Genomic DNA, 12,273 nt, shown 5'->3' with positions numbered 1-12,273 from the left:
ACTGTGTGTATTATCCCTGTACTGTGACATCACTGTGTGTATTATCTCTGTACTGTGACATCACTGTGTGTATTATCTCTGTACTGTGACATCACTGTGTTATTATCCCTGTACTGTGACATCACTGTGTTTATTATCCGTACTGTGACATCACTGTGTTTATTATCCTGTACTGTGACATCACTGTGTATTATCCTGTACTGTGACATCACTGTGTTTATTATCCCTGTACTGTGACATCACTGTGTTATTATCCTGTACTGTGACATCACTGTGTATTATCCTGTACTGTGACATCACTGTGTATTATCTCTGTACTGTGACATCACTGTGTTATTATCCTGTACTGTGACATCACTGTGTATTATCCTGTACTGTGACATCACTGTGTTATTATCCCTGTACTGTGACATCACTGTGTTTATTATCCTGTACTGTGACATCACTGTGTGTATTATCCTGTACTGTGACATCACTGTGTTATTATCCTGTACTGTGACATCACTGTGTTTTATCCTGTACTGTGACATCACTGTGTTTATTATCTCTGTACTGTGACATCACTGTGTGTATTATCCTGTACTGTGACATCACTGTGTATAATCCCCGTACTGTGACATCACTGTGTGTATTATCCCTGTACTGTGACATCACTGTGTGTATTATCTCTGTACTGTGACATCACTGTGTGTATTATCCCTGTGCTGTGACATCACTGTGTATTATCTCTGTACTGTGACATCACTGTGTGTATTATCCCTGTACTGTGACATCACTGTGTGTATTATCCCTGTACGTGCATCACTGTGTGTATTATCTCTGTACTGTGACATCACTGTGTGTATTATCTCTGTACTGGACATCACTGTGTGTATTATCTCTGTACTGTGACATCACTGTGTGTATTATCCTGTACTGTGACATCACTGTGTCGTATATCTCTGTACTGTGACATCACTGTGTGTATTATCCCTGTACTGTGACATCACTGTGTGTATTATCTCTGTACTGTGACATCACTGTGTGTATTATCTCTGTTACTGCGACATCACTGTGTGTATTTCCGTACTGTGACATCACTGTGTGTATTATCCCTGTACTGTGACATCACTGTGTGTATTATCTCTGTACTGTGACATCACTGTGTATTATCTCTGTACTGTGACATCACTGTGTGCTGGTCTTTAGTTGGAGACCTCTCTTATAATGCTTATGGTTCTCATCAGATGGAAGTGCCCACTAAATATCAGCCCCAGAGATTTGCAGATGGGCACTGTGCGTTTGTGACTAATCCACAGAGACAGGCGGATCTCACTGCCGTTGTCTCATCCCCTTTACAACAAAATAAACTCGCTGGATTTCTCACTGAAGTGCTGCAGAGTGACACCGGGGAGAGCCTCTTCCACCAGCTCATGAAGTGGATAATTAGCCTTTTTATAAAACGCACACCCACACGGTATTATACAGGGGTTGGGTACGGAAGGAAATCCTGCTCCCCAGCCGTACTGCAGCGGCAGTATGATCTCGGCAGGCTGGCTTTATCCTCTGAACAATCTAATACTAGAATTACACAGAGGTGTTTGTTAGAAAGCCCTTTGTATAAGCACGCCATTGTGCAGGATGGTGGGCGAGCGCAGTTCAGCGGGGCCTACGCCTGCTCTGTTTTGTAGGAATGAAAGAAAACAGATTTGCAAACACCTTTCGCCAAAAAATGTGACTGATGCAGGAACAGCTGGAAGCGCACCGATCAAAAAGAGAGACCGAGATGTAGATTGATGGACCCAAAATAAGAAGCAGAATTTACAGATTTTCTGTAGTTAATCCTGTGCAGCGTCATGTGATTGGGCTATAAGAACAATAAAACCTCCCCCCGAAATACTAAGGGAAATCCCACCAAGCGCTACAGATCAGCGGTGACATCACGGAGAATGCCTCCTATCCATTACTAGAGATCAGCGGTGACATCACTGAGAATGCAGCCTATCCATCACTAGAGATCAGCGGTGACATCACTGAGAATGCAGCCTATCCATCACTAGAGATCAGCGGTGACATCACTGAGAATGCCTCCTATCCATTAGTAGAGATCAGCGGTGACATCACTGAGAATGCAGCCTATCCATCACTAGAGATCAGTGGTGACATCACTGAGAATGCAGCCTATCCATCACTAGAGATCAGCGGTGACATCACTGAGAATACAGCCTATCCATTCACTAGAGATCAGCGGTGACATCACTGAGAATGTAGCCTATCCATCACTAGAGATCAGCGGTGACATCACTGAGAATACAGCCTATCCATTCACTAGAGATCAGCGGTGACATCACGGAGAATGCCTCCTATCCATTACTAGAGATCAGCGGTGACATCACTGAGAATGCAGCCTATCCATCACTAGAGATCAGCGGTGACATCACTGAGAATGCAGCCTATCCATCACTAGAGATCAGCGGTGACATCACGGAGAATGCCTCCTATCCATTACTAGAGATCAGCGGTGACATCACTGAGAATGCAGCCTATCCATCACTAGAGATCAGCGGTGACATCACTGAGAATGCAGCCTATCCATCACTAGAGATCAGCGGTGACATCACTGAGAATGCAGCCTATCCATCACTAGAGATCAGCGGTGACATCACGGAGAATGCCTCCTATCCATTACTAGAGATCAGCGGTGACATCACTGAGAATGCAGCCTATCCATCACTAGAGATCAGCGGTGACATCACTGAGAATGCAGCCTATCCATCACTAGAGATCAGCGGTGACATCACTGAGAATGCCTCCTATCCATTAGTAGAGATCAGCGGTGACATCACTGAGAATGCAGCCTATCCATCACTAGAGATCAGTGGTGACATCACTGAGAATGCAGCCTATCCATCACTAGAGATCAGCGGTGACATCACTGAGAATACAGCCTATCCATTCACTAGAGATCAGCGGTGACATCACTGAGAATGTAGCCTATCCATCACTAGAGATCAGCGGTGACATCACTGAGAATACAGCCTATCCATTCACTAGAGATCAGCGGTGACATCACTGAGAATGCAGCCTATCCATCACTAGAGATCAGCGGTGACATCACTGAGAATGCAGCCTATTCATCATTAAAGATCAGCGGTGATATCACTGAGAATGCAGCCTATCCATTTACTAGCGATCAGCGGTGACACCACTGAGAATGCAGCCTATCCATCAGTAGATATTATGTCTGTACTGTGACATCACTGTGTTTATTATGTCTGTACTGTGACATCACTGAGAATGCAGCCTATCCATCACTAGAGATCAGCGGTGACATCACTGAGAATGCCGCCTATCCATCAGTAGATATTATGTCTGTACTGTGACATCACTGTGTTTATTATGTCTGTACTGTGACATCACTGAGAATGCAGCCTATCCATCACTAGAGATCAGCGGTGACATCACTGAGAATGCCGCCTATCCATCACTAGAGATCAGTGGTGACATCACTGAGAATGCAGCCTATCCATCACTAGAGATCAGCGGTGACATCACTGAGAATGCAGCCTATCCATCACTAGAGATCAGCGGTGACATCACTGAGAATACAGCCTATCCATTCACTAGAGATCAGCGGTGACATCACTGAGAATGTAGCCTATCCATTCACTAGAGATCAGCAGTGACATCACTGAGAATGTAGCCTATCCATCACTAGAGATCAGTGGTGACATCACTGAGAATGCAGCCTATCCATTCACTAGAGATCAGCGGTGACATCACTGAGAATGCAGCCTATCCAGCACTGGAAATCAGCAGTGACATCACTGAGAATGCAGCCTATCCATCACTAGAGATCAGCGGTGACATCACTGAGAATGCAGCCTATCCATTCCTCTAGAGATCAGCGGTGACATCACTGAGAATGCCGCCTATCCATCACTAGAGCTCAGCGGTGACATCACTGAGAATGCAGCCTATCCATCACTAGAGATCAGCGGTGACATCACTGAGAATGGAGCCTAACCCATTATCTAATATCGGAACCTGCACAGAGTGACAACTGATGATATTACAAACTGATGATATTACAGTGTTAATATGACCCTGGTGTCAGGACCTCCTCTGGTTCTTTGCTCAGTGACTGGTAATCTCCATTGGTGCCCCAGGCACAAGATATTCAGGACTATCCTCCTCGGATTAGATGCTGGTTGGCACATTGTTCTGCCCTGTGGTCTATTTATAGATGTATGAGAATCTCCTGACCACATCTAAGACCTGAATGTCCTGACTCATTTACAGGACCCCAGAGATCTCCGAGCTGAGCCCCTGCCTGCCTATATGCCTCCTGGAAGCTCATTGGGGCATATTCATTTACAGGGGTGATGTTTGCCAGTTCTCAATGTACTATAAATTCCTGCCAAATGTCCTGTACCCATCTCATTCCTCTCAGTGTATCTACAGTCAAAGAAAGCACACTCAGTGCCACCTACTGCATATCACCTTGTCTGAAGATCTAAGAGAAGACTTAATACAGCAATCAGAAGTTACTTTATAAACAGGAGATACCCAGGTTATACCAGCATGGTCCATATCACTATATACAGGAAGATGTATAACTTATACCAGCTGTACATATAGAATTATATACAGGAGATGCCCAGGTTATACCAGCATGGTCCATATCACTATATACAGGAAGATGTATAACTTATACCAACTGTACATATATAATAATATACAGGAGATGCCCAGGTTATACCAGCATGCTCCATATCACTATATACAAGAAGATGTATAACTTATACCGGCTGTACATATATAATAATATACAGGAGATACCCAGGCTATACCAGCATGCTCCATATCACTATATACAAGAAGATGTATAACTTATACCAGCTGTACATATATAATTATATACAGGAGATGCCCAGGTTATACCGGCTGTACATATATAGTTATATACAGGAGATGCCCAGGTTATACCGGCTGTACATATATAATTATATACAGGAGATGCCCAGGTTATACCGGCTGTCCATATATAATTATATACAGGAGATGCCCAGGTTATACCAGCTGTACATATATAATTATATACAGGAGATACCCAGGTTATACCAGCATGCTCCATATCACTATATACAAGAAGATGTATAACTTATACCAACTGTACATATATAATAATATACAGGAGATACCCAGGCTATACCAGCATGCTCCATATCACTATATACAAGAAGATGTATAACTTATACCAACTGTACATATATAATAATATACAGGAGATGCCCAGGTTATACCAGCATGGTCGGTGTTTCACTGTAGGCTTTACTTTCAGTAGCCAAGAGGTATAAGATGAGGATATGCCTGGTAGAAGTGAATTAGTGGGTTGGAGACAGACATGACTAACAATGTACTTCTATATATATCCCGCACACAGCTGTGTGTGATTATTCATACGCTCCATCTATGTGTTCATACGCCACATGACCAACAGCTGCCCATAGTTGAGTACATAAGATGCCGAAATTGTGGCACCGCAGTGGAAGAGGCGTCTCAGTGGGTCACAGTGTCAAAGAAAAGAGTCAAAATATACATGTAGAAATACTTCAAAGCCTACAGTCCAGGGCTTGCATTGGTCCTAAGGTAACATATTTAGGGCCAGGGGCCATCCTGAGTTCACTTACAGAATGGGTTTATTGACAGCACTGAGTAATGACTGGGTCTAAATAATGACGAGGGGTGGACAATCACCTAAAAATACTGCATACATTATAGGGCATATTTTTTTTATGTATTCAGGGCAGGCGTGGAGAGGACAGGATTATGGGATTGGTACAGTTGTTGAGGAGCAGGAGTTTATAGAACAAATACAGTTGGTAAAGGGCAGAAATTACAGGATAGTGCAGACAGGGAGAGGAATATTTATGGGCAAAGTGAAGAAATGGTACAAGTACAGATGGTAAAGGACAGGGAATTATAAGATTACAGGTAAAGGACAGAAATAGGACAAGTACTGGCAATGAAGGATAGGGAGTTATAGGACAAGTGCAGATGGTAAAGGACATGGAACTACATGACAAGTAGAGGTGGTGAAGGACAAGGAACTATAAGACGAATACAGGTGGTGAAGGACAAGGAACTATAAGACGAATACAGGTGGTGAAGGACAAGGAACTATAAGACGAGTACAGGTGGTGAAGGACAAGGAACTATAAGACAAGTACTGGTGGTGAAGGACAAGGAACTATAAGACGAGTACTGGTGGTGAAGGACAAGGAACTATAAGACGAGTACTGGTGGTGAAGGACAAGGAACTATAAGACAAGTACTCGTGGTGAAGGACAGGGAACTATAAGACAAGTACTGGTGGTGAAGTACAAGGAACTATAAGACAAGTACTGGTGGTGAAGGACAAAGAACTATAAGACTAGTACTGGTGGTGAAGGACAAGGAACTATAAGACAAGTACTGGTGGTGAAGGACAAAGAACTATAAGACTAGTACTGGTGGTGAAGGACAAGGAACTATAAGACAGGTACTGGTGATGAAGGACAAAGAACTATAAGACTAGTACTGGTGGTGAAGGACAGGGAACTATAAGACTAGTACTGGTGGTGAAGGACAAGGAACTATAAGACAAGTACTGGTGATGAAGGACAAAGAACTATAAGACAAGTACTGGTGGTGAAGGACAGGGAACTATAAGACTAGTACTGGTGGTGAAGGACAGGGAACTATAAGACAAGTACTGGTGGTGAAGGACAGGGAACTAGAAGACAAGTACTGGTGGTGAAGGACAGGGAACTATAAGACAAGTACGGGTGGTGAAGTACAGGGAACTAGAAGACAAGTACTGGTGGTGAAGGACAGGGAACTATAAGACAAGTACGGGTGGTGAAGTACAGGGAACTATAAGACAAGTACTGGTGGTGAAGGACAGGGAACTATAAGACAAGTACTGGTGGTGAAGGACAAGGAACTATAAGACAAGTACTGGTGGTGAAGAACAGGGAACTATAAGACAAGTACTGGTGGTGAAGAACAGGGAACTATAAGACAAGTACTGGTGGTGAAGGACAGGGAACTATAAGACAAGTACTGGTGGTGAAAGACAAGGAACTATAAGACAAGTACTGGTGGTGAAGAACAGGGAACTATAAGACAAGTACTGGTGGTGAAGAACAGGGAACTATAAGACAAGTACTGGTGGTGAAGGACAGGGAACTATAAGACAAGTACTGGTGGTGAAGAACAACGAACTATAATACAAATACAGGTGGTGAGGAAAGGGGAATTACAGGACAAGTATAGACAGTAAGGGACAGAGAATTATTGTACAAGTACAGACCGTGAAGGAGATGGGATTATTGGACAAGTACTGGTGGTGAGTGACACAGAATTATAAGACAAGTACAGGCAATGAGGGACAAAGAATATAGGACTTGTAACAGTAGTGCGGGACAGGCAGTGGTGTTATTTCAGCACTGTAGGATGATATTATTTGAACACTGTATAGTGGTATTATTAGTATTTGGCCACTCTAGGATGGTATAATTTAGTCACTGTGGTGGTCCTACTTGAGAATTGTACAGTGGTATTGCTACTCAGGCATTGTGTTAGTTTAGCAGTTTGTATTGGTGACACTATTGTATAGCATAATTATTTTGGCACCAATACAGAAGTTTTATTTGGCCAAGACATGTCACTGTTATATAGAATCCATGCTATGTTAGACACTGTATGATATGTATGTTTATACATTGTTTGACTGTACACCATATTGGGGGGGGGGGGGCGCCCCACTAACACACAGCATTGAACCATAAGGCAGTGTAAGGTTGGCCCTGATTACAGGACAGCTACAACCCCCCAGGGGGAGGTTTTAAATGTTACAACAATGTTATGTGATGAAGGGACTGCAATAACAAGACGGGAGCTGTAGAAATATAAGAAGGTCACCTACCTGCACCTCTCGTGCATGATAAGCAATGATCAGTCCCAGCAGAATGATGGATGATAAACTTATAAGGCATTTCAGGGCCAGAGAAAACATTGAGTCCTGTGGGGGGAAAAAGAAAGAGTGAGGCCAAAGAGGAAAGTGTGCCCAGTATGAAGTAGTGGTACATAGGCCTACTGTGTGGACAGGAGGGGGTATCACTGCAGAAAGGAGCATGTGCCCCTCAGGAACTATCAAACGTTGGATGTCAACCTCAGCATATCATCGCCCACATTATATACACCGTACACGTAGCACTGAGCGTCACGTGCCTATACAATTATACAAATATCAGCCGACCTGTCAGTGTAATGAATCTGAGGAGCCACCCCCAACCGCTGCCTCCTATCAAACAATTACACCAAGACAGGCGGCTAATATACATCACCAGCATAAATCCCCATTTCAAGCTGATTACATAGTGCCACTCTGCCAGGATTGTATCAATATATGCCTGCAGTGATGCCCAGGCTATATCAGCACGGCTCATACCACTATACACACGAGTATGAGTTTACAAGTATCACCTGGTCTGTTGTGTTTTCTAACTATAATTCGGCGTGCTCGACAAGACATGTTCGGCTTTTATTGAAAATAGTTTAGCACATTGTGACATTTTTCTCTTAGTTTCACAGGCGATGCTAATTATTTCTACTTTTAGAAAATACTAAAGGGAAAGTATGTGGCATTACCTGTTCTGTTGTGATCTCCAGCCATAACTTGGCGTGCTCGGCGGGACATGTCCGGCTCTAGTCTCTTAATTTATTACATTGTGACATTTGTTGCTCAGTTTTTCAGACACTGCAAATTCTGTTCGGTCTACTCTTAGATATGGAAGACTAAAGTGTTCAGCAGTTAGAATTTACAGATTCCTGGTTATCAAGGTCTAGGAGTTAGGGATAGGGGAGCCAGTAAGCCGAGGCATCTATGCCTTAAGGATGTGTCTGGTGAAAGGAGTAGATCCCTCCTGCCTCTTCTGTGGTGTCAGGTCTGTTTCGATGATGAATTACAGTTTTACCTCTAGCATACAATGAGGTCATAATGCGGTAAGGAAATTAACAAATTGAAGAAATTTTTCCGTAAGCACTAAGGAACTGAAAATCTTACTCACACAGTGTGAATCTGGTCCAAGACCCCATCACAATGACATTTCTAACAGTGAAGCACTATTTAAGACTTTACAGTTTAACTCTATATTACGTATCATTCAAAGGTCTTGTCCTCCAAAGCTGTATTCAAAATGAACTTAACGACGTAAATAACGAGGCGGCACAGCTGTGAACATACACATGCAGCAATCAGAGGACAGCAATCCCACTGACCTCCCGACGTATCACACTCTCGGTGCGTGTAGCTCGTCTGTCTGCCCCATGCCGCATACAATAATGCATCAAGTTTAAACTTCATACTGGTGAGTGCCGCTGAGTGTTCTCTTCTCTGAATCTGTGTATTCAAAAGGAACCTGATGGATTCCCGTTTACACTGAGACTTAAAACTTTACATCTTCCGGCTGCTACAGTGTCTGTGCAGAGCCAGCAATTCTGTGGAGCATTGTGGGAAATGTTGTGATCATATTAGACATATGCAACGGGGAGTTGGCGGCACCGCCGACATCCAACTAATGAAGAGGAGCGAGGACGTGGCCGGCGTCCTGATCTCCATAGCAGCCAAAGGGTGGGGAGGACCCAGCCGCACGCGCTTCCTTTGCGTGGCCGGTGTCCTCCATCCCCTAGGCAACGAGCACGTAGGGAACTGAGCGCCGATATTGATAAGTCGGCCCCCAGCTGTTTTGAGTTGCGGTGGACGGGTCATGTGACGCTGGCCACGTCACATGACCCATCAGGAGGACCTATTTAAACAGGTAACCTGCTGGCCACAGGTTACCTATGATTGGTCTTGCTACCCTCGTCAGCATTTTCCTATTGTGCATTTCTGTGTTCTTGGGCCTCGGCTCTGTTTTTGACCTCAGCCTTGTGACCTCCCTGGATTTGACGTGACCTCTTGGCTTCTGACTCCGGATTGTGTTTTGACCTCGTTACTGCATTGACTTCCTGGCTTTGACCTTGGTTTGCCTGACTCTGTTACGGTATTCCTCTTATCTTCTTAGGCCCCTGCACGTATCTAAGCGAGGGACTGCCGCCAAGTTGTACACCGTCAGTTAGGACAGGCCGTGCAGGTAGGCAGGGACAGAGGTGGGGTGGAGTTTAGTGCAGCACTTATTTCTCCCCTCTGTCGTGACAACATACAGTTGCAAGAAAAAGTATGTGAACCCTTTGGAATGATATGGATTTCTGCACAAATTGGTCATAAAATGTGATCTGATCTTCATCCAAGTCACAACAATAGACAATCACAGTCGGCTTAAACTAATAACACACAAAGGATTAAATGTTACCATGTTTTTATTGAACGCACCATGTAAACATTCACAGTGCAGGTGGAAAAAATATGTGAACCACTAGACTAATGACATCTCCAAGAGCTAATTGGAGTGAGGAGTCAGCCAACTGGAGTCTAATTAATGAGATGAGATTGGAGGTGTTGGTTACATCTGCCCTGCCTTATAAAATACACACCCCAGTTCTGGGTTTGCTTTTCACAAGAAGCCTTGCTGTCCATCAGTCCACGGTAAGACAAATTGTCTATAAATGGAGGACGTTCAGCACTGCTGCTACTCTCCCTAGGAGTGGCCGTCCTGTAAAGATGACTGCAAGAGCGCAGCGCAGACTGCTCAATGAGGTGAAGAAGAATCCTAGAGTGTCAGCTAAAGACTTACAGAAGTCTCTGGCATATGCTGACATCCCTGTTAGCGAATCTACGATATGTAAAACACTAAACAAGAATGGATTTCATGGGAGGATACCACAGAGGAAGCCACTGCTGTCCAAAAAAAAACACTGCTGCACGTTTACAGTTTGCACCAGAGCACCTGGATGTTCCACAGCAGTACTGGCAAAATATTCTGTGGACAGATGAAACCAAAGTTGAGTTGCTTGGAAGAGACACACAACACTATGTGTGGAGAAAAAGAGGCACAGCACACCAACCTAAAAACCTCATCCCAACTGTGAAGTATGGTGGTGGGGGCATCATGGTTTGGGGCTGCTTTGCTGCGTCGGGGCCTGGACGGATTGCTAACATCGAAGGAACAAGGAATTCCCAAGTTTATCAAGACATTTTGCAGGAGAACTTAAGGCCATCTGTCCACCAGCTGAAGCTCAACAGAAGATGGGTGTTGGAACAGGACAACGACCCAAAGCATAGAAGTAAATCAACAACAGAATGGCTTAAACAGAAGAAAATACGCCTTCTGGAGTGGCCCAGTCAGAGTCCTGACCTCAAGACCTCATGCTGTGGCAGGACCTCAAGAAAGAGATTCACACCAGACATCCAAAGAGTATTGCTGAACTGAAACAGTTCTGTAAAGAGGAATGGTGAAGAATTACTCCTGACCGTTGTGCGCGTCTGATCTGCAACTACAGGGAACGTTTGGTGGAAGTTATTGCTGCCAAAGGAGGTTCAACCAGTTATTAAATCCAAGGGTTCACATACTTTTTCCACCTGCACTGTGAATGATTACATGGTGTGTTCAATAAAAACATGGTAACATTTAACTCTTTGTGTGTTATTAGGTTAAGTAGACTGTGATTGTCTATTGTTGTGACTTAGATGAAGATCAGATCACATTTTATGACCAATTTGTGCAGAAATCCATATAATTCCAAAGGGTTCACATACTTTTTCTTGCAACTGTATGTATAAGGTATAGTAGTCTAGAAATAAAACAACGATTTATGGAATGCAATGCAGCAGTCTGGTATGGCAACCCTCCAATGCTTTGGATGTGACTAGAGTATGTCATTGAAAGGGAGTAAAGAAATTAAATGATAATGCAGGGTAAATCCTGGGAGCTGTTTTAGAGAGTTACGAGTTCTTACACAGTGCTCCAGCTGGAGTAGAGGGCTGTGATCTCAGGGGTTAGAGTTAAAAACTTCCCCACTAGATAAATATCCGGATACAATTAATCTCAATGCTATTGCTTGCCTAGGAGAGCATCGCCCTGTCTCCACTGCCAATATGTCCTTCGCCTCACCATGGTGTCATGCCAACTCCACCATTAAGGGACTTCAGCTGTATCTTGCAGCGTCATGGCATAAAAATGGTTATAATTAATTGTAGTTAGATGCTTGCCTCTTGCAGATTGACATTGAGCTGCTTATTAACCCCTTATCTGGTTATCATAGATATTCTGAATACAGTATTTCCATTATATAACAAGGTACTGAGTT

General features: G+C 43.7%; 1 protein-coding gene across 2 annotated transcripts in view; it reads right to left on the bottom strand.

The window, feature by feature from the left end:
* The window catches only part of KCNN3 (potassium calcium-activated channel subfamily N member 3), an 84,026-nt gene that overhangs the window by 52,537 nt on the left and 19,216 nt on the right, over positions 1 to 12,273 (bottom strand). For both annotated transcript variants that reach the window (XM_044271967.1, XM_044271968.1), the window contains one exon: positions 7,952 to 8,047. In XM_044271967.1, coding sequence (XP_044127902.1) covers positions 7,952 to 8,047 — 96 coding nt within the window. The remainder of the gene's footprint in view (positions 1 to 7,951; positions 8,048 to 12,273) is intronic.

Source organism: Bufo gargarizans, chromosome 11 (genome assembly GCF_014858855.1).
Source record: "Bufo gargarizans isolate SCDJY-AF-19 chromosome 11, ASM1485885v1, whole genome shotgun sequence".
Lineage (NCBI taxonomy): Eukaryota > Metazoa > Chordata > Amphibia > Anura > Bufonidae > Bufo > Bufo gargarizans.
The sequence above is the reverse complement of the archived record's forward strand: the minus strand, read 5'-3'. Positions and strand labels throughout refer to the sequence as shown.